At 43.5% G+C, this 24,213-nt stretch overlaps 2 protein-coding genes across 2 annotated transcripts; both read right to left on the bottom strand.

Moving 5' to 3' along the window:
- Window positions 1–2,303: 2,303 nt before the first annotated feature.
- On the bottom strand, window positions 2,304–6,522 carry LOC116367849 (ankyrin repeat domain-containing protein 60-like). The gene is made up of 4 exons (XM_031819018.1): window positions 6,177–6,522; window positions 5,759–5,889; window positions 5,043–5,208; window positions 2,304–2,969 (listed from the first exon to the last, which is right to left on the bottom strand). The coding sequence occupies exons 1-4, from the start codon at window positions 6,289–6,291 to the stop codon at window positions 2,524–2,526; spliced, it is 858 nt and encodes a 285-aa protein (XP_031674878.1). The 5' UTR covers window positions 6,292–6,522; the 3' UTR covers window positions 2,304–2,523.
- A 4,236-nt stretch (window positions 6,523–10,758) lies between these two features.
- LOC116367848 (serine/threonine-protein phosphatase 4 regulatory subunit 1-like) lies at window positions 10,759–23,418 on the bottom strand. Its single transcript, XM_031819017.1, has 12 exons — window positions 23,228–23,418; window positions 22,804–22,987; window positions 21,353–21,608; window positions 20,373–20,718; window positions 19,780–19,860; window positions 18,847–19,032; window positions 18,152–18,313; window positions 17,142–17,242; window positions 16,104–16,224; window positions 13,646–13,780; window positions 13,200–13,341; window positions 10,759–11,733 (listed from the first exon to the last, which is right to left on the bottom strand). The coding sequence occupies exons 1-12, from the start codon at window positions 23,384–23,386 to the stop codon at window positions 11,588–11,590; spliced, it is 2,019 nt and encodes a 672-aa protein (XP_031674877.1). The 5' UTR covers window positions 23,387–23,418; the 3' UTR covers window positions 10,759–11,587.
- Between the last annotated feature and the right edge of the window lie 795 nt (window positions 23,419–24,213).

The following is a 24,213-nucleotide window of genomic DNA, read 5'->3' as shown; positions in this document are numbered from 1 at the left end:
TTCAGTGCATTTGGAAAGTATTCAGACCTCTTCACTTTCTCCAGAGATGTGTGATCGGGTTCAGTCCGGGTTCTGGCTCAGCCACTAAACGACATTCAGAGACTTGTACCCGAAGCCACTCCTACGTTGTCTTGACTATGCGCTTATGGTTGTTGTCCTGTTGGAAGGTGAACCTCTGGCCAGGTCTGAGCGCTCTAGGAAGCAGGTTTTCCATCAACCATCACTCTATACTTTGCTCCGTTCATCTTTACCTTGATCCTGACTAGTCTCCCAGTCCCTACCGCTGAAAACATCCCCACAGCATGATGCTGCCACCACCATGCTTCACCGTAGGGATGGTTGCCAGGTTTCCTCCCAGAGGTGACGCTTGGCATTCAGGCCAAAGAGTTCAATCTGGTTTCATCACACCAGAAAATCTTGGCTTCGGTCTAGCCACTCTATCATAAAGGCCTGATTGGTGGAGAGCTGCAGAACTCTGGAGCTCTGTCAGAGTGACCATCGGGTTCTTGGTCACCTCCTTGACCAAGGCCCTTCTACCTCGATTGGGCAGTTTGGCCGGGCGGCTAGTCTTGGTGGTTCCAACTTCTTCCATTTAAGAATTATGGAGGCCACTGTGTTCTTGGGACCTTCAATGCGCAGAACTGTTTTGGTACCCATACCCAGATCTGTGCTCGACACAATCCTGTCTCGGAGCTCTACGGACAATTTCTTCAACCTCATAGCTTTGGTTTTTTGCTCTGACATGCACTGTCAACTGTGGAACCATATATAGACGTGTTTGCCTTTCCAAATAATTTCCAATCATTGAATTTACAACAGGTGGACTCAAATCAAGTTGGAAAACATATCAAGGATGATCAATGGAAACAGGATGCACCAGAGTTCAATTTAGAGTCTCATAGCAAAGGGTCTGAATATTATGTAAAAAAGGTATTTCTGTTCTTAATTGGTTTTCGCTTTGGTATTGTGTCTAGGTTAGGGCTGACCCCATTTAGTATGAATAGTTTTTTTCTGTTTTTAATTTTATTTGCAAAAAAATTCTAAAAACCTGTTTTCACTTTGTCATATATGGGGTATTGTGTGTAGATTGATGTGCGAAAAAAAATGATGTAATACATTTAAGAATAAAGCAGTAAAGTAACAAAATGTGGAAAGGTCAAGGTGTCTGAATACTTTCCGAAGGCACTGAATGCTGCCATGGTGCAACGGCAATGCATTTGTTTGATAGAACAGTTCACAACTACAATCATTAAACCTAAAGGTACTTTATTTCCCATGTAACAGTTGTCAACTCCCGTTGAATTGGCTTTTATCATACAGTATTTATATATATTTTTTCTCTCTGGTTTCTACTTTCATTCACCAATAAGCAGTGTCACATTCTGTCGTCCAGGTTCTTCTTTCCCCATCTCTGAACTAATGTGATTACACCTTTTTGCTGCACCTTTTTTTCACTGGTTTATCTTGATTATATAGTTTCGCAAGGCACTGTAAATGTCGTTCATCTACTTTTCTGCTTCTTGATAATTTCATGAAGGGAGTCTTGCTGCTCGGAACGATTGCGAAAGTGCTTACTCAACGTCCGATGTGGAGAGGTAGGCAAACTTCTGACTAAATGAACAAGGGGGAAACATTGTCTGTTAGCAAGTTTTTGTTCCAACCCAACAAATCAAATCAAATCAAATCAAATTTATTTATATAGCCCTTCGTACATCAGCTGATATCTCAAAGTGCTGTACAGAAACCCGCCTAAAACCCCAAACAGCAAGCAATGCAGGTGTAGAAGCACGGTGGGCTAGGAAAAACTCCCTAGAAAGGCCAATACCTAGGAAGAAACCTAGAGAGGAACCAGGCTATGTGGGGTGGCCAGTCCTCTTCTGGCTGTGCCGGGTGGAGATTATAACAGAACATGGTCAAGATGTTCAATGTCAGAAATGACCAGCATGGTCAAATATAATAAGGCAGAACAGTTGAAACTAGAGCAGCAGCAGTCAGGTGGAAGTTGAAACTGAAGCAGCAGCATGGCCAGGTAGACTGGGGACAGCAAGGAGTCATCATGTCAGGTAGTCCTGGGGCATGGTCCTAGGGCTCAGGTCAGTTGAAACTGGAACAGCAGCATGGCCAGGTGGACTGGGGACAGCAAGGAGTCATCATGTCAGGTAGTCCTGGGGCATGGTCCTAGGGCTCAGGTCCTCCGAGAGAGAGAAAGAAAGAGAGAAGGAGAGAATTAGAGAACGCACACTTAGATTCACACAGGACACCGAATAGGACAGGAGAAGTACTCCAGATATAACAAACTGACCCCAGCCCCCCGACACATAAACTACTGCAGCATAAATACTGGAGGCTGACACTACCACAACACTACCACATCTGATTCAAATGACCCGACTGCTCATGCGATTCAATCCAGAGTAGTTAGGAACTGGTGTGTTGGTGCTGGGCTGGAATAAAATCCTGTGTGCACGGCTCTCCAGGACCAGGCTCTTGGCCATCTGCCCTGTTCTTGACATGCAGCTCTGGTCACGCATCCCCCATCCACGCCCTCCTTGCCTGGGCCCTCATGGCCGTGTTCTGCGGCGGCCCCAGCTGCCTCACTTCCACCATGCCCTCCACCCCACGGCTACAGCACCTCAGGTGGGCCATGTATCTCTGAGCGTGGGCACCACGGTGCCAGGTGCATAGTTGGGAGTCATGTTTCTGGTGGGCGAACAGCTCTGTCTCATCCAGGTGAGGCTTGAGGCGCACGCCCTGCGCACGCTCCTGCCAGTGGAAGAGGAAGAGCTGCCGGGTGCTCTTCCTCTGGTCCCAGCGCATGGCGGTTCTCAGAGCTGTCATGCCCTCAGCGTCCTCCAGTTGGTGTGGGGCGCCGCGCACCAGTAGCTCCTGGATGGACTGCAACTGGCCCTGGGCGGCTGCCGCGTGGAGGGCCCCGCGCCCCAGGGGAGTCTGGCCCTTAACGTTGGCCCCTAAATAACAGGGTCAAGTTTGTTAGGCATACAGAAAGAAAAACGGGCTAAAACAACAAACTGGCTTGACTTTTGCTTTCTTCTGCCAAATGTTTTCCGTTGCATGGCCTAATTAACATAACCCAGATATTGCCAGCGTACCAGAAAACCCCTGTATCTCCAAAAAGTGAAATGTTCAGGAATTTAAAATAATAAATCTATTTTTTCAGACATATTGTTATTTACTAATCGAAGTTCACAAGACATTTTTTTTAATTATTTATATTAGTCCTACAGAATATATTTTTCTTTCACAGAGCATGGAGGGGAATCAGGGGCGTCATGCACACACACATCTGAGGGGGAACAAAGTATGTGAGGATGGCTGGCGGTGGTATGGTAGCAAAATTACAAGATTATGTTATAATATTGTTTATGCAACGAATGGTTGTTTTATGCAATATTTTAGAGTTTTTAGATAGTTCTCATCTATGTCTGTGTAAACTGAGAGGAGCCTAAAATCCTACAGCTGGCATTCCAGAGATAAGATGTGGTCAGCGAGATAGCCTGGAAGAGTTTAGAACAATCCCTTATTTTTCTAATCATCCTGGAATCTGGGAAACTAAGCCAAGGTGGGGTTAAAACAACACCCCCATGCAGATGACCACAGGTTAAACACAAAGTGGCTTATGGTGCCCCCCAATCTGCAATCGAGGGGTGAAACCAGCCATGACTAAGCATTCTTTGTGTCAGCTATATAAAGATCTCTGCATTTCTGTGAAGGTTAGGCTGCTTGGCCCAACAGTCAAGAGTGTTGGGTTGACGTCTCATTATTCCAATAATTAATCGATATTGAATGAAGACGATTGTTTGAAGAAATGACAGTCTCTCTCACTTGATTAGAATATTCCACGACTGTAGTCTGGAGGGGGGCTAGCTCCCTCGTCCATAAATTGGAGAGTTTAGCTTTTTCAAACACTTGAAACAGCTTTTTTCTGCAATCTACAGCCATAATCATTATGCCTAATTCCATGTAAAAATAGCAACTCAATATATTTCTGCATATCTAAGCATAACTCTTGAGCTGTCTGTATCCTCCTGACTGGTGGTACTTTTATTTTAATAAAGTTAATATGCTTATCTGCATTTCTTCCTAAAATCTGAGTAAAAGATTGAAATGAATACGAGTCTTAGGTCAGTATATTTAGTGCTTGCGTTTCTAATGTCTACCAACCTTGCCAGCAGGCATGCCAGCTAAGATAGTTACAGTACACAAGCTAGCTAGTCTTACTTGATTGATAGACTGAATTGGCTTCTTGGTAGTTGGGAGATCGGGAACCAATCTGTGCTAGCTAAAGCCAACTTCATAAAATTGCTAAGTGGCTAGTAGTATAACAGAGAGTATTACATGTTTTTTTGTTAAATATCTAAGGGGGGGCCTCCCGGGTGGCGCAGTGGTAAGGGCACTGTACTGCAGCGCCAGCTGTGCCATCAGAGACTCTGGGTTCGCGCCCAGGCTCTGTCGTAACCGGCCGCGACCGGGAGGTCCGTGGGGCGACGCACAATTAGCTAGCGTCGTCCGGGTTAGGGATATCCTTGTCTCATCGCGCACCAGCGACTCCTGTGGCAGGCCGGGTGCAGTGCGCACTAACCTAGCATCGTCCGGGTTAGGGAGGGTCTGGCCGGTAGGGATATCCTTGTACGGTGCTTCCTCCGACACATCAGTGTGGCTGGCTTCCGGGTTGGATGCGCGCTGTGTTAAGAAGCAGTGCAGCTTGGTTGGGTTGTGTATCGGAGGACGCATCCCGTACAGGAGTTGTAGCGATGAGACAAGATAGTAACTACTAAAACAATTGGATACCACGAAATTGGGGAGAAAAAGGAGTAAAACTTCAATAACAAAAAACAAAACAAAAATATATATCTGAGGGGGCAGCTGCCCCTGTGCCCCCCATGGGCATCATGCCTCTGTGAGGGATGTCTACATTCAATATATGTCAAAATAATACTTATCAAAATCACCCCAAGTGAGATACAAGGTTTTTCCAGTGTGCCGGTGATATCCAGATGTTTTGCCTCTGCGGTGGTGGGTACCTTGTTGGAGCAGGAAGCGGACAGCGGGCATGTGTCCACGGTGGGCACTGATGAACAGAGCAGAGAAGAGACGGTGTGAGAGCCAGGAAGGAGCTCCACTCATAGAACCCATAGCACTGAGATGGGAGGAACGTGGCGGTGCTGGTTTGGACATCACACTCTTGAGCTACATGAAATAAAGAGAATTTATATGTGTGAAAAGTTGATGGAAATGTTCATCCTAAAAAAAGGGAAGAGTGAAGTAAATAAGGTCTACAGGTTGTAATAACAGCTGTGAGATGCTGTTTAGATGTGCAGTAATTACAGACTAGCCTCATTAGATCAAATAAGGAGGTGGATCTTTCAGCAAGTCTGGTAAAGAAATGCAGTATTGCTATTAGGTGATGATGGTTTTTAACCTTTATTTAACTAGGCAAGTTAAGAACCAATTCTTATTTACAATGACGGCCTACCCCGGCCAAACCCCTAACCCGGATGACGCTGGGTCAATTGTGCGCCGCCTTATGGGACTCCCAAACACGGCCGGTTGTGATATAGCCTGGAATCGAACCAGGGTCTGTAGTGACACCTCTTGCACTGAGATGCAGTGCCTTAGACCACTGAACCACTCGGAAGCCTACTTTTTTTTATTATGATCAATAATGACCTGAGACATAGAGAGTCTCTGTGTAGAACTGCTGTAGACTATTCTAGGTTCTTCTTTCATGCCACATCACCTTGAATACATTGCCAGTAGCTGCAGCGATCACAAGCTCAGCCCATCCATCATAAGGCCAGATCATCAGGGTGACAGTAGTTCCAGGGACGATGTCATTACAGTGAATAGTGGTGTCATCACATAGGTCACCTGTTGGGTGGAGAGAGTATACATTAGGTCTGGTCAGAGAAGCACATCATTAGATGTGGGATACCCCAGTCTGACTGGAAAACACCCTCAATAAAATGTTCACCATGACGATCCTATCACTGCTAGCCTACGTTTGAGATTTATAAGGTCCGTGATTCTAACTTCATTAAACCCAATAAAAATCTATGAATACATATCTAATCAATTAATCAACAACATCTCCCCATTTCTCATTAACATATATCAACAGTTAAACCAGCAAATGAGATCAAAGGTATTTATTTTACCATTATCCAGGTAGCATACTCTCTGGAAGTCTGTGGGAATCCCAACCACTAATTCCATGGTGTTTTTTAGCTCTCTGATTCTCATATTGTGGTGGCAGTCGGGCACAACGAACATCTCTCCCGTTTCACGCAGCCTGGCACCAAGACTGAACTTGACTTTCTTCGACGGGTCACGGTAAACTGCACTTTTGGCCTCGGTACACTCTTCGAGTCGATGTCGCGGTTAATCATCGCACTTTTGGGTCTCGGTACTGTTGGATCCTGTGTTTTACATTATAGCCATTACCATATATATGATTGAATATTATCTGCTGTTGGCTTGTGTGGATGTATGTATGTGTTATGCAACATAGCTGGCTTGAAACATTGTTAAAAGCTTCAGGGCCATGGGCCTTTCTCATGATGGAAAAAAAGACAGGAACTGTGCAATGAGTTAGGGGTGGCACATTCAGAGCGTGGTGTTGCGAGAACAAGCGGCCTATTGCAGGCGCCTGAGCGCCTGCAATAGGCTGAGCAAGTTTAAACCACGCCCAGTATCTACTGTGATAGGCCAACAGACGTGTTGGAACTGTCTATCACAGTATAAAGAATACTGTTTACATACATCTTGTCAGTTCTCTGTTCTGCCCTGCGTGGTATTACAGTGAGCCCGTATATACGAAAGTTGCATTTGCCATTTATTACTTAGCTAATAAAAAATACATAGTATAAAATCGGTGACTCATTGTTATATTTATCCTGATACCAGATTCGAATTTACGCAACCCTAACAGTACCTGAAGTGAAATCTTCTTCGTTGAGGTGTAAAAATATGTCATTGGATTGCTCATAGAAACGCGCTCAGTAATTTTTGCAGATTGCAAAGGGTTTAGAATTCTGAAAGAATGAATTAATGAATTCTCTTCCGTTTGGAATGTTGTCTGACTATTACTGTTGCTATGGTGATAGACGTTAGAGTCCCATTGTTGCGCTTTCGGCTCATGTGCGACAGTAACATACACACAGTTGAAAAAATGCCTATGTTTTTGACATGAAAGATATAATATGTTACTATTGCAATGATTATAAGACCACTGAAATGATTGTTCATTTTTTATTATTCTTGTTGCCAAATACTTTATACACAAACAAAAATTCCAAAATTCTATACCAAAATTACACCTTTTTCTGATTGAATTGAATTATCTTATTAAAACATGAACCCCAGTGAATAACAACAAGAATAACATCTTCCTGAATCATTATAATAAGATATTTTCAGAGTGAATACAATTGCACTAAAATAGTTTATTTTTTGTGTTATTTTATTTATATTTAGTGTATTTTTGAGTATTTTCTTTTTAATACCTGTGTTTTGTTTTGTTAGACATGTTTGATGGAGCAATGTAAGTTGATTTTTGTATTGTGAAAAAAAAATACACACAGTTGAAAATATCTAATGTTTCGTGATCAACTCAGTTTAGTTATATTGACATGGAAGTACCTCCATTCAACCTCACTGAGCTCGAGCTGTTTTGCAAGGAGGAATGGGAAAAAATTTCAGTCTCTCGATGTGCAAAACTGATAGAGACATACCCCAAGCGACTTACAGCTGTAATCGCAGCAAAAGGTGGCGCTACAAAGTATTAACTTAAGGGGGCTGAATAATTTTGCACGCGCAATTTTTCAGTTTTTGATTTGTTAAAAAAGTTTGAAATATCCAATAAATGTCGTTCCACTTCATGATTGTGTCCCACTTGTTGTTGATTCTTCACAAAAAAAATACAGTTTTATATCTTTATGTTTCTACCGTAGCTTTGATTGGACTGATCATGTCAACATCATACTTTCAAAATCTTAGCAAGCAAGCTAGACAAGCAGTCATCATCACGAATCTACAATCTACTGCAAATCCTTTTCCATGCTAATCATATGAAGATAAATTATAGATAAAACGTCTCTGTGTTCATTTGCCATAAACATTTCACAACAAGTCGGAAATCACAAATTCAACTACGAGTGGTTTGGAAGGAAGCAGTGGCTAACTACAAGGATCTCAAAGCAATCACTATTTGATTCCTTTGCCTGCTATTGAATGGAGAGTGTGCGTGGTCCAAGTCTGGGTTTAAGGATTTAAAACATCTGTCTGAAAGGGTCTCTAAACATGTGAATTGTACATCACATATAGACAACGCTGTTAAACTCGAACTACTGGGGAAATCAAATGTTTTGACTCAGCTAGACACCTTATATACGAGCCATCGACCTTTTGTTTTGTTCATCGTTTGAATGAAGAGACCAAGGTGCAGCGTCGTAGGCGAACATCTTACTTTCATTACAATGAACACCGAAAAAAGAACAAAATACAAAACGAACATAAAGTTCTGCAGGTACCCTCTCCTGTTCTCTGCATGGAGCAGAGACAAGACAGAAGACAGAAAGCTTTAACACCACAGCAACAGGTCCAAGTTATGGGTCGTTCCACGAAAAGAGTGCCTTTTGTATTGCTTTGATATTTTCAGTAGAACTTGTGCACCGATATTGAATTTTTAAAAGTCTGTTATATTAAATGAAGTGCCCCTTAATATACACCAAATAGAGAATTCAAGAAATCACCTAAAAAATAATGAATTTTTACATGTCGCACTGTGCACACTCTGTGACTTCTAGGAAGATTTGAATCCACATAACCTCAACATTTCTCTATGTTTCCACCATCATTGTAAAGCCCTAGTTATTTTGTTGCACTGTAAAGTCACCCATAGCTACGCCCCAGCCATGGGTGGGCCTGGTAGAGCATAGGCCCACCCACTTGGTAGCGAAGCCCAGCCAATCAGAATGAGTTTTTCCCCACAAAAAGGCTCGATTACAAAGATAAATACTCTTCACCCCCTCTGACGATCCTGCAGGGAAAGAAGCCGGATGTGGAGGCCCTGGGTTGGCATGGTTACACGTAGTCTGTGGATGTGAGGCTGGTTGGACGTACTGCCAAATTCTCCAAAATGACGTTATGGTAGAGAAATTAACATTGAATTATCAGCTCTGGTGGACATTCCTGCATGGCTCTGGTGGACATTCCTGCATGGCTCTGGTGGACATTCCTGCATGGCAATTGCATACTCCCTCAAAACTTGAGACATCTGTGGCATTCTGTTGTGTGACTAAACTGGATTAATTATCTTGACAAAGGATCAAATGCTCACTAACAGGGATGTAAACAAATGTGCACAAAATTTGAGAGAAATAAGCTTTTGGTGCGTATGACACATTTCTTGAATCTTTTATTTCAGCTCATAAATCATGAGACCAGCACTTTAATTGTTGCGTTTATATTTTTGTTCAGTGTAGTAGTCTGTCGGTAGTAATCAGAACATAGATTTTACTGACTATATTTCACAGCTTCACTTTACGTGTCAAACTTCAAGTATCGCAAAAAAAATACTTTTAAAGAAGCAAGTAACAATTCTTCTTCATGGAAAACTCACCTAGCTGAGTTTTATATTTATAAAAAATTTGTGCTGCAGGTGTTTTGAACCTTTGTGACAATGATATGACACTCATTTGCACAATTCATTTGTTGGTTATACAAGGTAGTTTGGAGACAGGCTACACATGTCTTGATTTTTCTGATTTATATTATAAATTTAATTACAGAATGCTAAAAATAACATTACATAAAAAATATTTTAAAGAAATGATTGAATGTTACAAAGGTTGTGAAATGCAAAGTTCGGATATAAAATCTTTGAACAATGGTACATATTTGAAAAGAAAAATACATTTCATAAAATGCATATCTATTAATAGTTCTACCATAAAGAAAAACAAGATGGGGAAAATTGCTGACAGGTGTGATGCGTTAGGTAGTCTACAGAAGTGAACATTTCCATAAGATGGAAGACAGACTTGAGATGCACGCCACACCGCAATCAGTTTAGGATCTCAAGTCGTGTTTATGGTCAAAAATGGGTTGCCATGTGAACAGGTGAGAAAAAAAAGAGAGAAAAAAAGACTACAAAAGTGACAGCTCTCATTATATCCACATTCATGTCTCTACAGAAAACCCTAAAACTGGCCTTGGATCCCCTGGCTATACAGGTTAAGCTATACAATGGAAGTTATTTATTCTCCAACATACTTATTTCACTACTAATGAGATTTACTAGTCAGAGCGTCTTGGAACACAAACCCAGGCCACACAACCATTCCTATACTGTACAATTGATTGTGGTCAGTGCAGTGGTCTGACTGAAAAGCCAAAATTATGAAGTGGATTTACATTTTTAAAAATTAATTTAACCTTTGTTTAACTAGGCAAGTCAGTTAAGAACAAATTCTTATTTACAATGATGGCCTACACGGTGGATAAGGGGGGAGTGCTTCACAGGTCTTTACCAAACTATCACTCTCTTTTTCTGCTTCTTCTTACTACAGGTTTACAACAAACTCTGTCACTTTATCATAAGCCCTTGAGTCGTGAACACCCCAAATAACCCCAAAACACAATTGAAGGGCTGCATCCAATATGGCACCCTGTTCCCTATACAGTGCACTTTTTTGACCATAGCCCTATGGGCCCTGGTCAAAAGTAGTGCACTATAAAGGGAATAGGGTGCCATTTGGGATGCAAAATTGACTGTCACCTGAGGTCCCGCTGACACCAGAGGTCCCGCTGACACCCGAGGTCCCGCTGACACCCGAGGTTTATTCAGGGGAGAGCAACGTTATAGAATGTACAGATGCATTGTATATAGAAGAATCACAATTCTAGTGAGTCTATCTATACATTCCATTTCTATCTGCGTTCTAAAGCGCTGTACCTCATTCTATAAGCTAAACGCCCCTATGGCGAAACTGGCCTGAGTTATGTCCAATCAGAGGTATTTCATTGGTCTCTGGGAGACTTGGATCACATTATTGACATAGTAAACACACAGAGGGAAGATGCCACGAGTTCATTAACATATTTTGTTTAGTGCCAAGTGGTGCGGTTGTTCCTTCTCCTAAGCAGTAGTGGTTACGGAGGTCATTGAAGACAAGATGAAAAGAGAGAGAGAAACCGTGATGAAACCAGAGGACCTGAGAGAACCAGCTGGATACAGATGGGTTGAGGTGACTCGACGACGGGACGCTAGCCGAGCCGTATGGTGGGTTGTTTTCCACCTGGAATCCGATGCCATTTTGCGGTGGCTGTTTTAGCTTAGCGAGGTGCGGTTTTCAGATCGTGTGTGTGTGTGTGTGTGTGTGTGTGTGTGTGTGTGTGTGTGTGTGTGTGTGTGTGTGTGTGTGTGTGAGAGAGACAGAGAGAGAGCACATGACTGATTCTATGTATGTTTATGTATCAGTGCCTTTATTTCCTGCAGGCGAGTGTTCTGGTCAGGTCTGATGCTGGTGATAGTTATTGGCTGTGTGTTGGAGCAGGCTGGAAGGTTCTAGATTAAAGCAGAAGTGTCCATAAGCACCATGTCGGGGTCCAGGCTGGCAAAGAAGCGTACGTCTCTGTCCTTGTCCGCCTGCAGGGTCATCACCGTCTCCTCCAGCTCTTCTAAGTAGGCACTGCCCGGCTCTTTGAAGTACGCTGCAAGTACAAGTCAAGTCAGTGTTTAATTAAAGTGCATTTTACATGGGTCACAACTATAGAAATATAATTACTAGAATGGGTGTCCCAATTCAAATCAATGAGGCCCTAATGGGTGGACCGGTGGGTAGTACTTTACATAATTAAATATAAGAATGTAGGAAACTGGGGAAATATGGAGAACGATAGGGAACAATGAGGAATAGAGGGCAAAACATTAACAACAAAATGAAGGGAGAAAATAGTCCACAGAAGAGAGAGGAAAAACTATATTCTAAGTGGTATGCTCATTTGGATATCAGAAACATACGGCACAACACATTTTGGGAGGATCAAAGACAACAACATGCAGAGAGAAAATCTGTTGGAAGTGGGAAAGACTCACTAACAGGAAGTCGCTCTGGGTAAGAGCTAAATGATTAAAATGTAAATGTACCTGCAAGACCAGTCACCATTTATTGTCATGTACTGTGCTTGACTTGCCTATTGCTATTGCTCTATTCAATATAATTAGTAGTTATGCTCTTCTTCTGCTATTTATTCATTTCATGTGTATTGCATCATACGTCTATTTCTGTTTCTATTTAAGCAATAAGGCACGAGGAGGTGTGGTATATGGCCAATATACCACGGCTAAGGACTGTTCTTAAGCATAACGCAACGCGGAGTGACTGGATACAGACCTTAGCCGTGGTATATTGGCCATATATCACCACCCCCAGAGCTGCCTTACTGCTATTATAAACTGGTTACCATTGTAATTAGAGCAATAAAAATACATGTTTTGTCATATCCGTGGTATATGGTCTGATTACAGTACCACGGTTCAGCCAATCAGTATTCAGGGTTCGAACCACCCAGGTTATAATCTGTTTAAGAACATTCCCATACACATTATGTCAATCAAGCCCTCTGTTTGAACCACTTTGGAGGTTGCCTCATATCACTAACAGGAGATAGCTCACACCCTATTTTAACATGCTCCATGGCTTAGGACAAGAGGATGTTTTGGCTCAGCTCATTTGCTAAAGAGGAAGAACTCTGCAGCTGTTTCTGATTAATAAACAATGTCATGCTGGTGGGTGGTAACATTGAAATAAAACACAGCCCTGAAAAGAAATGGAGTCTGAAAAGAATTTGCACGTTATCTCATAGGAAAAGACATGGCATTGACACAGATTTCCGCAAATGTCCCACCTTGGATTTCCCACTTCAAGGACAAATAATTGACACTTTCACTAAAATGATGACCTATTGAGGTAAATCATTTACAACACCATGGGTAAGCTCTGACCATCATCTTTCATCTCGAAAAAGTGGATTTCTGGTGTGGGCTTTTAAATGTGTGAGACATATTCCCTCTCGAAGACAAATTATGTTCTATTCCATTCTTGACTTTCTCAATAGCATAAAGCATCTCATGCATGAACCATATTCTTGGGTAGATAAGAGGGCCCAATCTTTACCTTTCTCCATGACACTCTGCCGCAGTGCTTTGGCCACCAGCACGCGGACGTTGGCCACGGGGTCCAACGACAGGCTGAGGAGACTGGGGAGGAGGTGCTGGGCAAACTGGTCCATGGGCATACAGTCCTCCTCCACGATGGCCTGGGGAACACAGCGGAGAGTGAGTTAATAGAAAAACAGATTTAGATAGAAAGATAGATGACAGATGGTAAGCAGAGCCGTTCGTGTTCATTAGGGAATGCAACAGAAAATGTTTCAAAAATCAGTTTCCCTTCTGTTTGGTGCCTAATGAACATGACCAAGCAGTCAGGCATACAATTCTCACTTCCGCCTTCTTTCAGAATAGTTCTATGGCAAGCATGGCTGATGCAATTTCACACTAAACATTATTTTGAAGGCAGCAGCTATTGGGATTAGTGTTTGTAAGGATTTATTTTCATATGACCTGACAGATGAAGGCAAAGGCCTGGCGGCCCACCCATTTTGGACAGTGGCAGAAGCGGACGATGAGCTCGTTGCTGAAGTTCAGGCCCAGCTCGTGGGCTCCACACGCATACATCTTCTGTAAGATCTCCACCACCTGGGACAGACAAGATGATATTTGATGACATTTCCACAATACGAGGTCGAAATAACAGTATGAAATTGTGTATGAGCTGTTTGAAGAAAATGCCTGGAATTTCAGCCTGTTCAGGAAGGATGGATCTTTTGGCCCACAGCATGACGTCACAATGTGATCTGATCATAATAAACCAATGACTGTTCATCTGGGTAATGGGTGGGCTGGAGATCATCCTATCAGGGCTGTGTCTGTAAATACAATACATGACCAAAAGTATGTGGACACCAGCTCGTCAAACATCTTATTCCAAAATCATCAGCATTAATATGGCGTTGGTCCCCCCCCCCTTTGCTGTTATAACAACCTCCACTCTTCTGGGAAGGCTTTCCACTAGATGGTGGAACATTGTTGCGGAGACTTCATTGTCATGCTGAAACAGGAAAAGGCCCCCAAACTGCTGTCACAAAATCATCTAGAAATTCCTTGAATGTTGTAGCATTAAGATTTTCCTTCACTGGAACTAAGGGGCCAAGCCCAAACCATGAAAAACAGCCCCAGACCATTTTTACAGTTGGTAATTACGCATTCGGGCAGGTAGCGTTCTCCTGGTATCCGTCAATCCCAGATTAATCAGTCAGACTGCCAGATGGTGAAGCGTGATTCATCACTCCAGGTAGCTCGTTTCCACTGTTCCAGAGTCCAATGGCGGTGAGCTTTACACCATTTCATCCAACGCTTGGCATTACGCATAGTGATCTTAGGCTTTTGTGCGGCTGCTCAGCCATGGAATCCCATTTCATGATGCTCCCGAAGAACAGTTCTTGTGAGGGAAGTTGCTTCCAGAGGCAGTTTGGAACTCATTAGTGAATGTTGCGACTGAGGACAGATTATTACACGCTAACGCTACAACACTCGGCGGTCCCGTTCTGTGAGCTTGTGTGGCCTACCACTTCGCGGCTGAGCCGGTGTTGCCACTAGACGTTTCCACATAACAGCATTTACAGTTGATCGGGACAAACTGACTTGTAGGAAATGTGGCATCCTATGACGGTGCCACGTTGAAAGTCACTGAGCCTTTCAGTAAGGCCATTCTACTGCCAATGTTTGTCTATGGAGATTGCTGACAGGTGTAAAATAGAGCACACAGCCATGTAACAGGTGATTTATTTATTTATTTTTTATTTTACCTTTATTTAACCAGGTAGGCAAGTTGAGAACAAGTTCTCATTTACAATTGCGACCTGGCCAAGATAAAGCAAAGCAGTTCGACAGATAAAACGACACAGAGTTACACATGGAGTAAAAACAAACATACAGTCAATAATGCAGTATAAACAAGTCTATATACAATGTGAGCAAATGAGGTGAGAAGGGAGGTAAAGGCAAAAAAGGCCATGATGGCAAAGTAAATACAATATAGCAAGTAAAATACTGGAATGGTAGTTTTGCAATGGAAGAATGTGCAAAGTAGAAATAAAAATAATGGGGTGCAAAGGAGCAAAATAAATAAATAAATAAAAATTAAATACAGTTGGGAAAGAGGTAGTTGTTTGGGCTAAATTATAGGTGGGCTATGTACAGGTATGCTGTGATGCTGAAATAGCCAAATAGCCAAATAGCCAAATCCACTCATAATTAAATACAATGACCACAATCCATTGCGCCTGTTCTTCCTGGCTCGGACAGAGCCCGCACAACAGACTGCATGAGAGGAATGTACCCAACATGACAAGAGGGATAGAGACAGTACGTGAAGTAGCTCTACCCGATTGATAGTTATAGGAGCTGGATATAAGCAGTCTTGAAATTATACCACGTCTTCTTTAAAGAACTAGTCAAATGATTTTGTCAGACAGCTCTGCAGCATACTTAGGCAGCTACCAGCTAGCCACTAGCCTAGCTAAGTAGGAGGACTTAAAGACTGTTGAGTATGGGAAGCACAGAGATACCGTTAGATGGTTGGCTGGCTGCTACTGCCTGAGCAGAGATGAGATGATCAAATAAAAACAAAGTAGTATACACAACTGAAATATTTTATTTCATAGTCGTTTCCTGTTTTTCTATTGATGTCTACCTAATGTGGACCTGACACAGACAATGGAATATTTTCAGCCATTTGTGAGGCAAACCATGTTTGGATGCTTCCCATTCTTTAAGAAAGGCAGGTCACTGATGAGATGACTGTCACTTCCACAGAAGTTTGTCACAATACAGACATGCGCACACAAGCACACCTCATATCATTGAGGACAATATGAGTACTTGAGGCTGTTAAACAATAATAAAGAAAACATTGTGACATCATTCCCCCAAACAATTAAAGTACAAATGGCATTCCTACCAGCTGGTAAGAGATCCACCGGACCTCTGACACTTTGTCTGAGCAGAGGGTTAGTGCTATTTGTCTGAGGTAGTTATACACATCATCGTGGCTGTACAACTCCATGATCAAGATCAGCTGCCTGTGGACACACACATGAAGACGTTCTGTTCAACACACACTGGCTCTTCAGGGGGGTCATCCTAAAAAATAAACATTCTTTCTCTGATATCTTCACTCCACAAAGAAGTCCAACAATACTTATATATGCATTGGGAGAGCAGAGTAAAAAAAAACAAGAGGGCGACTGCTTTTGCGCCATGTTAACCTGAGTGACAGTCTGTTTGAGCCATCATGCAAAGTCCCTGTCACTCATTGTTGTGTTTGGCTTGATGGAGTAGACAAGAGCAAAAACAGATACGGGGCCAGGACCTGAATCCACAAACTGTCTCAGAGTAGGAGTGCTGATCTAGGATCTGTCCATATAATCTTATTACGATCTAAAAAAGGCTAAACTGATTCTAGATCAGCACTCCTACTCCGAGATACTGAGGATACGGGCCCAATGTTAGTGATTTACTGCCACATGCCATCCTGCTCAGGAGCATCATTCATTGGCTGATCCACCCTGCTGACCTGGATGAAACCCTGTGATCATTGGAAGGCCCATCCAAGTGGAACACTAAAATTGTGCATGACATCACAGTCTGGTGGCAAGTGCGCCCTCTATTGGGAGAAATATGGAGGCCTCGATCCTAGATGAATGAGAAAGACTAGCCCTGATCTAAATGAATGGGAGACTTCACCCGGCCAGCTGGTATCTAAATGAATGGGAGACTCACCCGGCCAGCTGGTATCTAAATGAATGGGAGACTCACCCGGCCAGCTGGTATCTAAATGAATGGGAGACTCACCCGGGCCAGCTGGTATCTAAATGAATGGGAGACTCACCCGGCCAGCTGGTATCTAAATGAATGGGAGACTCACTCGGCCAGCTGGTATCTAAATAAATGGGAGACTCACTCGGCCAGCTGGTATCTAAATGAATGGGAGACTCACTCGGCCAGCTGGTATCTGAACCTCCAGTTGCGGCTGTTGTCCGTCACCATGAACTCCTGAAGCTGGTACAGGTACTCTCTCCTGTTCTCTGCATGGAGCAGCTTCCACAAGACAAGACAGAAGACAGAAAGCTTTAGCACCACAGCAACAGATCCAAGTTATGGGTCGTTCCACGAAAAGCCTTTTCAATTAAAGTGTCCCTTAATATAGACCAAATAGAGAATTCAAGAAGTCAAAATGTTTACGTAAATAAAGACTTACTAAAGTGCTAAAATGATGCATTTTTACATGTCGCTCTGTGCACCCTCTGACTTCTGGGAAGATTTGAATCCACATAACCCCAAGTTTAAACCACTATTGTAAAGCCCTAGTTATTGTGTTGCTTTGACAAAGTCATTTGTGAAGATTACTAAGATGAAATCATCAACCCTGTTATGTACAACCCAGTTCCTTTATTCAACACTTACTTGAGATGGGAAAATGAGTTTGTTATGACAGAATGCTAAAATTGGGTGAAACCAAAAGTTACGCATCTCAAAAGGCGTGGTGGAAACACCCTCATGTTTCCCCATCATTAAAAAACTCCTGGACAACAAATGATCATTTATTAGTGACGCAAGGCACAAGTATCAAAAGAAGTATAGACAAACGAAATAAGAGTAAAAGGAGTCAACCTGTAAACTAAACATGTTGTTATTGTGAAAGAGAAATTGGTTCTATGACAACCATATGAACTCAGTATACAGGTCAAGTCAGGCAGACATCCACATTTAAAATCCATTATGGTCGCCTGAGTTCCAATCTGTTTGTGCTCTCATGACAACTCCTTGTCAATGTTTGGCCCGACAATGAGCAATGGAGTTGGTAAGAAGAGCACAAACACATCTGGGACCAGGCTAGTAAAACAGCACAGGAGGTGGACCAAACGTTTTCATTTTAATGTGTAGCCTATGTAGATGGCCGATTTAGAATCGCTACACAGTTGCTCGTTACACGTATGGTGGTCTCACCTTGAGGAAGTCATAGAGGTGTTTGAGCACCCCGATGCGCACCTCGTCCAGGTCCTTAAGGAAGCCGTTGAAGATGGGCACCAGGTCGGCCGCCGTCAGCTGGTCCCCCAGGATCAGGGCCAGATCGTGGATGGAGAAGGCCAGCGTCCGGCGCACTTTCCACTGTAGGGGTAATGAGTACAGCCAGGGGGTCAGCTTGGCTCATCACAAAACAAAACGTTTCCATGTTAGAGAGAATTAGGAGGAGTATAGTCAACATGACCGTTGTCAGGTCAGAGGTGGTAATTGAGAGTATAGCCACTGCTACTTCAGCACAATCTCTCCTATCGACCGCTGTCCCATCTAATTTGCCCAGAAATAAGCAAACATTTGAGGAAACTGAAGTTCCGTACAGCCTCCAAGTCAAAATGACAAGCTGTATTGCTTTTGGTTGCAAACTAACATGTCGATATTACGTCATGAGACCTGTGACCAAGCAGTCACTGGACTGGCCATTAGCATAGCAACGTGCATAGGATATCAAACACAAATGTAACGGTTGTTCTCTGACGTATAAATCTCCAGTGATGATGTCAATACATAGTGTGTTGTTCACTTTTCGTTCCAAACCAAGCTCTTATCATTGAAGACCCCAACTTTTCTCTGTCGTGTTCTTGGGCACACAACGGAAAACTTTTGAATCCAAAAGCACCCACCTGTACGTCGGTGGCGAGGGTCTCGTACGTGTCCTTTAGGCAGTGCCAGTTCTGCCGGCCCAGGGTGAGGGCCACGCCAGGTAGGCTGAACGCACAGTGCTTGGCGATCTCAGTATCCACGGTCTGGGCCTGCGCCGGGTCCGTCATGGAAAGATACTGGTCCAGCAGCTGCTGGGGAATCACATTCTGGAGGAGGGAGGGAGGGAGGGAGGGGGCAAGAGTGGTTCAAACTTGTTACTATCATAGCCATGGCAGCAGCTCTCAGTAGAAGGGACAAGAGGAGCTGGTTTCCCCAGACACGGACGAAAGCCCGATTCACATTCAACAGCTGAGACGAGAACGGACTGCTTTACATGTTCGTGATCTGAATGGTGTAGTTTCAGAACGTCTCGTGTCGGATGCTGGAGTTTCCAAAATTCCACACGTCAAATCTTAGCGAAAGACTAGATGTGTCCGTTTAGCCAATACGATAACAGTGCGCTAACCTTCCGTGTTTAGCCAGCCAAGGTTACAGCCAGATATCCATTTCTGTGGGGATAGCTGAAGTTAGCTAGCCTGGCTTGCTAATATTTCGTTGTCAAGTCACAAAGTGAGCCAGCCAGTGGCTGCATGGATTTCATGAAACCTGTTTGCTAAATACCTTGCAACAAGTAGCTAGCAACTTTGCTAGGCTTAAGCCCGTCCAGGACTCAAATGCACCATCAATGGAGATATGCATTTTAGACCAGGACTAGGCTGAATCTGGTTCTGGAACACTGGCCCTAGATCTTGTCAATTGCAATTCCTTGGACACTGGATCATTTTACTATTCTCAGACAAAACAAATTAAAGATGTACCTCAGACTTGACTGGAACATAAATGTCCCTCTATGTGCACAGTAATGTTTATTAGAAATTCAGAAATTCAGTGTTTGACAGAACTGACTAACTGACCTGGACCTTGGACTTCTCCTCACACACCTGGTTGAAAGCAGAGTCCTCTTTCCCCTCCAGGCTCTCCATCAGCTCCGGCTCCTGACCAACAACAGGAGTAGATACATAGACAAATATACCAGTCAGCTAGCAGACAAATATACCAGTCAGCTAGCAGACAAATATACCAGTCTGAGGTCCGGACAACAGGACCACCGATTTGACACACTTAACTCTATCTGAGAAGTAGTTGGTGAACCAGGCGAGGCAGTCATTAGAGAAACCAAGGCTGTTGAGTCTGCCGATAAGAATACGGTGATTGACAGAGTAGAAAGCCTTGGCCAGGTCAATGAAGACGGCTGCACAGTACTGTTTTTTAATCAATGGTAGTTATGATATCGTTTAGGACCTTGAGTGTGGCTGAGGTGCACCCGTGACCAGCTCGGAAACCGGATTGCATAGCGGAGAAGGTACGGTGGGATTCAAGATGGTCGATGATCTGTTTGTTCACTAGGCTTTTGTGTCAAAGTTCAATATATTCTCATTAACAGTGTCAAAGTTCCATTTAGTCTCTCAGTGTCAAAAAGCAATTAATCAAAGTCATTTTGACTCACCACGCTGCTGTGGTCCGAGTCCTCCCGTACTAGGACAGGCGAGTTGGGGGGTGACTCATAAGGCTCTGGCTCCTTCTCAGTCTCAGCTTCTGCCTCTTTCTGTTCCTCTGTGGGTGCTGGGTCCTTGGCCTGCTGGGTTGGTGGCTCAGGTGTCTGTGTCTCCTCTGTGGTCACTCTGTGCTGGGAGGACTCCTCATCTGGTTCTCTATCCTCTGGTGTCTGGCTCTCTGACTCGCCCTCCTCCTCAGACTGGCTCTCCAGCTGGGCAGCCTTTAGGGCGGCTGAGAGCACCTGTACTTGGGCTGGGAGACACATGCAGAAAGACACACACACACACACACACACACTTGTCATGTGACATAAAAAAGGTACCGGAGCTCCAAGTCTAGGACCAAGACTGCTGAACAATTAATAAAATCACCACCAATTAATAAAAATGTTGTACACTGATGCTACTCACTGTTTATTATCTCTGCATAGTTACTACACACCCACCTACATGTACAAATGACCTCAACTAACCTGTACCACCGCACACTGACTCGGTACCGGTGCCCCCTGTATATAGCCTCGTTGTTGTTTTTCTTATTGTGTACTTTTTCTTATTACTTTTTATTTTAGTCTACTTGGTAAATATTATCTTAACTCTTCTTGAACTGCACTGTTGGTTAAGGGCTTTCACAGTAAATTCTACACTTGTTGTATACGGCACATGTGACAAATAAAGTTTGATTTGATTTGAATACACAGATCACGCTCAAACTCCTAAATGTCCAGACTATTAAGTTCACTGTGTGTTAAATAATGTTGTGAAGATTGGATGATATCCAGCGCATTGTGTCACCATTGTGTCACCACATGGACAACCTTTGACGAGACATGTCTCCCTCAATCCTCACCTTGTACATCAGGGTCGTCCATGTGGAGCTGGAGGCAGTCCAATACCTTCTGGATCTGAGAGCAGGTGGCTGGATACAGACTGGGCCTGCTCCGCTCCTCCCAACAGTTGGGCCTGCTCCGCTCCTCCCAACAGTTGGGCCTGCTCCGCTCCTCCCAACAGTTGGGCCTGCTCCGCTCCTCCCAACAGTTGGGCCTGTTCCGCTCCTCCCAACAGTTGGGCCTGCTCCGCTCCTCCCAACAGTTGGGCCTGCTCCGCTCCTCCCAACAGTTGGGCCTGCTCCGCTCCTCCCAACAGTTGGGCCTGCTCCGCTCCTCCCAACAGTTGGGCCTGCTCCACTCCTCCCAACAGTTGGGCCTGCTCCACTCCTCCCAACAGTTGGGCCTGCTCCACTCCTCCCAACAGTTGGGCCTGCTCCACTCCTCCCAACAGTTGGGCCTGCTCCACTACTCCCAACAGTTGAAAGTGCAGTGCCCAGCTGATAATCACCCCGATAATGAAACTGAACCGAAACTAAATTTCACAAATATAACAACAGATGAAATCAATAAAGTGAAGTATGTTGGGGAGAAAGGGGGAGAATGGGTGAGTTGATGAGCGGTCTTATCAGTCTACTCTGGCCTACAGGGAATAGGCTAGACAGCGAGAGCATGTGTAAATGTACTTGTTGAACTGCTTTCAATATCTGGAAAGATATCCACATGAGGCAGCAGGTGAGAGAGTGTGGGAGAATGTGGTGATGAGGCTTATGGAACCTTATGCTGGCAAGGGGACGAATGTCACCAAGGACAATTTCTTCACTTCACTGCCATTGGCAAATAAATTGGCTTGTAAACAAAGTCTGGTCGCACCGTGAACAAAGTGAAACAGGAGCTCTCTCCTTCTGCGCAAAATTCAGCACCTACACAGCCATGGTGGAGTACAACAGTGCTGAAAAATGTCAAAGAGATGGGAACATAAAGAGAACCGTAGACTGTTACGCACTACAACCAAACAAAGGTATGACAAAGTGTCAAACAAGTGAAAGTTACCAAATATGTGTCAACTGTTTGGACAAGGAATAACAGCTGCTAAAACTCTCAACCATTGTTATTCTACCTTCCGGAATGCATATAATGCCCTCCCCCGCCCTCCATTCAGCAAATCAGACCACGATTCCATCTTGCTCCTCCCCTCCTATTGGCAGAAACTCAAACAGGAAGCACCTGGTGTGAGGACTATTCAACGCTGGTCTGACCAATCGGAAGTCATGCTTCAAGATTGTTTTGATCACTGGGATATGTTAAGTGTAGCTTCAGAATATAATAACCACATACGGTGAATTAATAACAGCTAAATTAAATACAACTGATGCCATCGCTTGAAGATGCACACAAGATGATATTAATTGACTGATGTCCTATCGACACTTACATTCATTATAATTATAATAAAATCACAACACTCAAAACTCTAAATTCAAAAGTGAAAACAAGAAAATGCTATTGGTTCATTTTACTAGTATGGTACATTTCAAATAGTGTTTTTTTGGACCCAGAGTGGTGCGGTGACAATGTGTGTGTTTTGCTGTTGGTTTGTGTTTGTGTCCTAACCTGTCAGAGGGACACGTGGGGACCTCCAGCAGCGTGCCGTCCTCTTTGAAGTAGAGGCCCGTGCTGGAGGGGTTGGCAAAGGTGGAGATGAAGCGTCCCAAAGACTGGAAGGCAGCCTGGCGCACCTGGAGGGTCAAGAGAGCATTAAATACAACGTCATTAAATACAACAACGTAGTAACAGACATAATAATATATGCATCTCTATGATGTTCACCGTCAATCTATCATCACTGTTATTATTGTAATACGTGGTCATTCATGCGGAAAAACATCTCATACAAACAACACCAGAATAGAATGATGTTTATACTGTGTGTGTGTATGGGTGTGTGTGTGTGTGTGTGTGTGTGCACAGTCTCTTACCCAGCGAGACTGGTCACTGATGAGGCTACTGAAAAGGGGAGACAGTTTAGTGCGTTGCACCTCAGGGGAGGTGGAGTTGGAGACGATCATGAAGCAGTCGGCGCACGCCTTCCGGATGCCCCACAGGCTGTCAGAGCACAGGTCAAAGAACTTGGACATCTGGGCAGTGACAGAAGATAATCATTACAAGGGATGTATTCATTAGTGGAGATCGTTGCAAACTGTAGCAAAACATTTTCCAATGAAAAACGAGAATATCTTATTAGACAAAGGTAGGTTGCACTTAAGGAAATCACAAATATCATGGATATATGTAGGATTAAATGTCCTGACCTAGTGAGATATACATGGTGGAGGCTCCATTAGGCTAGTCACCTTGACTACTTTCTTATGTCATTCTCGCTGGCACCAAAAGTTTGAAAAGTGTTGATACGGGACAGAATGCAGTAGGACCATAAAATAATTGGCATATACGGTACATAGATCATCAAGGACAACAACCACCCGAGCCACTGCCTGTTCACCCCGCTATCATCCAGAAGGCGAGGTCAGTACAGGTGCATCAAAGCAGGGACCGAGAGACTGAAAAACAGCTTCTATCTCAAGGCCATCAGACTGTTAAACAGCCACCACTAACATTGAGTGGCTGCTGCCAACACACTGACTCAACTCCAGCCACTTTAATAATGGAAATTGATGGAAAAATATATCACTAGCCACTTTAAACAATGCTACTTAATATAATGTTTACATACCCTACATTACTCATCTCATATGTATATGTATATACTGTACTCTATATCATCTACTGCATCTTTATGTAATACATGTATCACTAGCCACTTTAAACTATGCCACTTAGTTTACATACCCTACATTACTCATCTCATATGTATATACAGTACTCGATACCATCTACTGCATCTTGCCTATGCCGTTCTGTACCATCACTCATTCATATATCTTCATGTACATAATCTTTATCC

This window comes from Oncorhynchus kisutch, unplaced genomic scaffold (genome assembly GCF_002021735.2).
Source record: "Oncorhynchus kisutch isolate 150728-3 unplaced genomic scaffold, Okis_V2 scaffold1785, whole genome shotgun sequence".
Taxonomy (NCBI): Eukaryota; Metazoa; Chordata; class Actinopteri; order Salmoniformes; family Salmonidae; genus Oncorhynchus; species Oncorhynchus kisutch.
This window is presented reverse-complemented; position numbering and strand designations above follow the sequence as displayed.

Excerpts from the sequence above, each read along its gene's own strand:
- LOC116367849 (XM_031819018.1), bottom strand. The coding sequence starts at position 6,291 with ATGTTCGTTGTGCCCGACTGCCACCACAATATGAGAATCAGAGAGCTA. Across the intron at positions 5,890-6,176 it reads AGTATGCTACCTGGATAATG|GTGACCTATGTGATGACACC; the intron begins GTAAAATAAATA and ends TCCACCCAACAG. Across the intron at positions 5,209-5,758 it reads CTACTGGCAATGTATTCAAG|CTCAAGAGTGTGATGTCCAA; the intron begins GTGATGTGGCAT and ends TATTTCATGTAG.
- LOC116367848 (XM_031819017.1), bottom strand. The coding sequence starts at position 23,386 with ATGTCCAAGTTCTTTGACCTGTGCTCTGACAGCCTGTGGGGCATCCGG. Across the intron at positions 22,988-23,227 it reads TCAGTGACCAGTCTCGCTGG|GTGCGCCAGGCTGCCTTCCA; the intron begins GTAAGAGACTGT and ends TTGACCCTCCAG. Across the intron at positions 13,781-16,103 it reads GGTGGATCTCTTACCAGCTG|GTGGTGGAGATCTTACAGAA; the intron begins GTAGGAATGCCA and ends TGTCTGTCCCAG.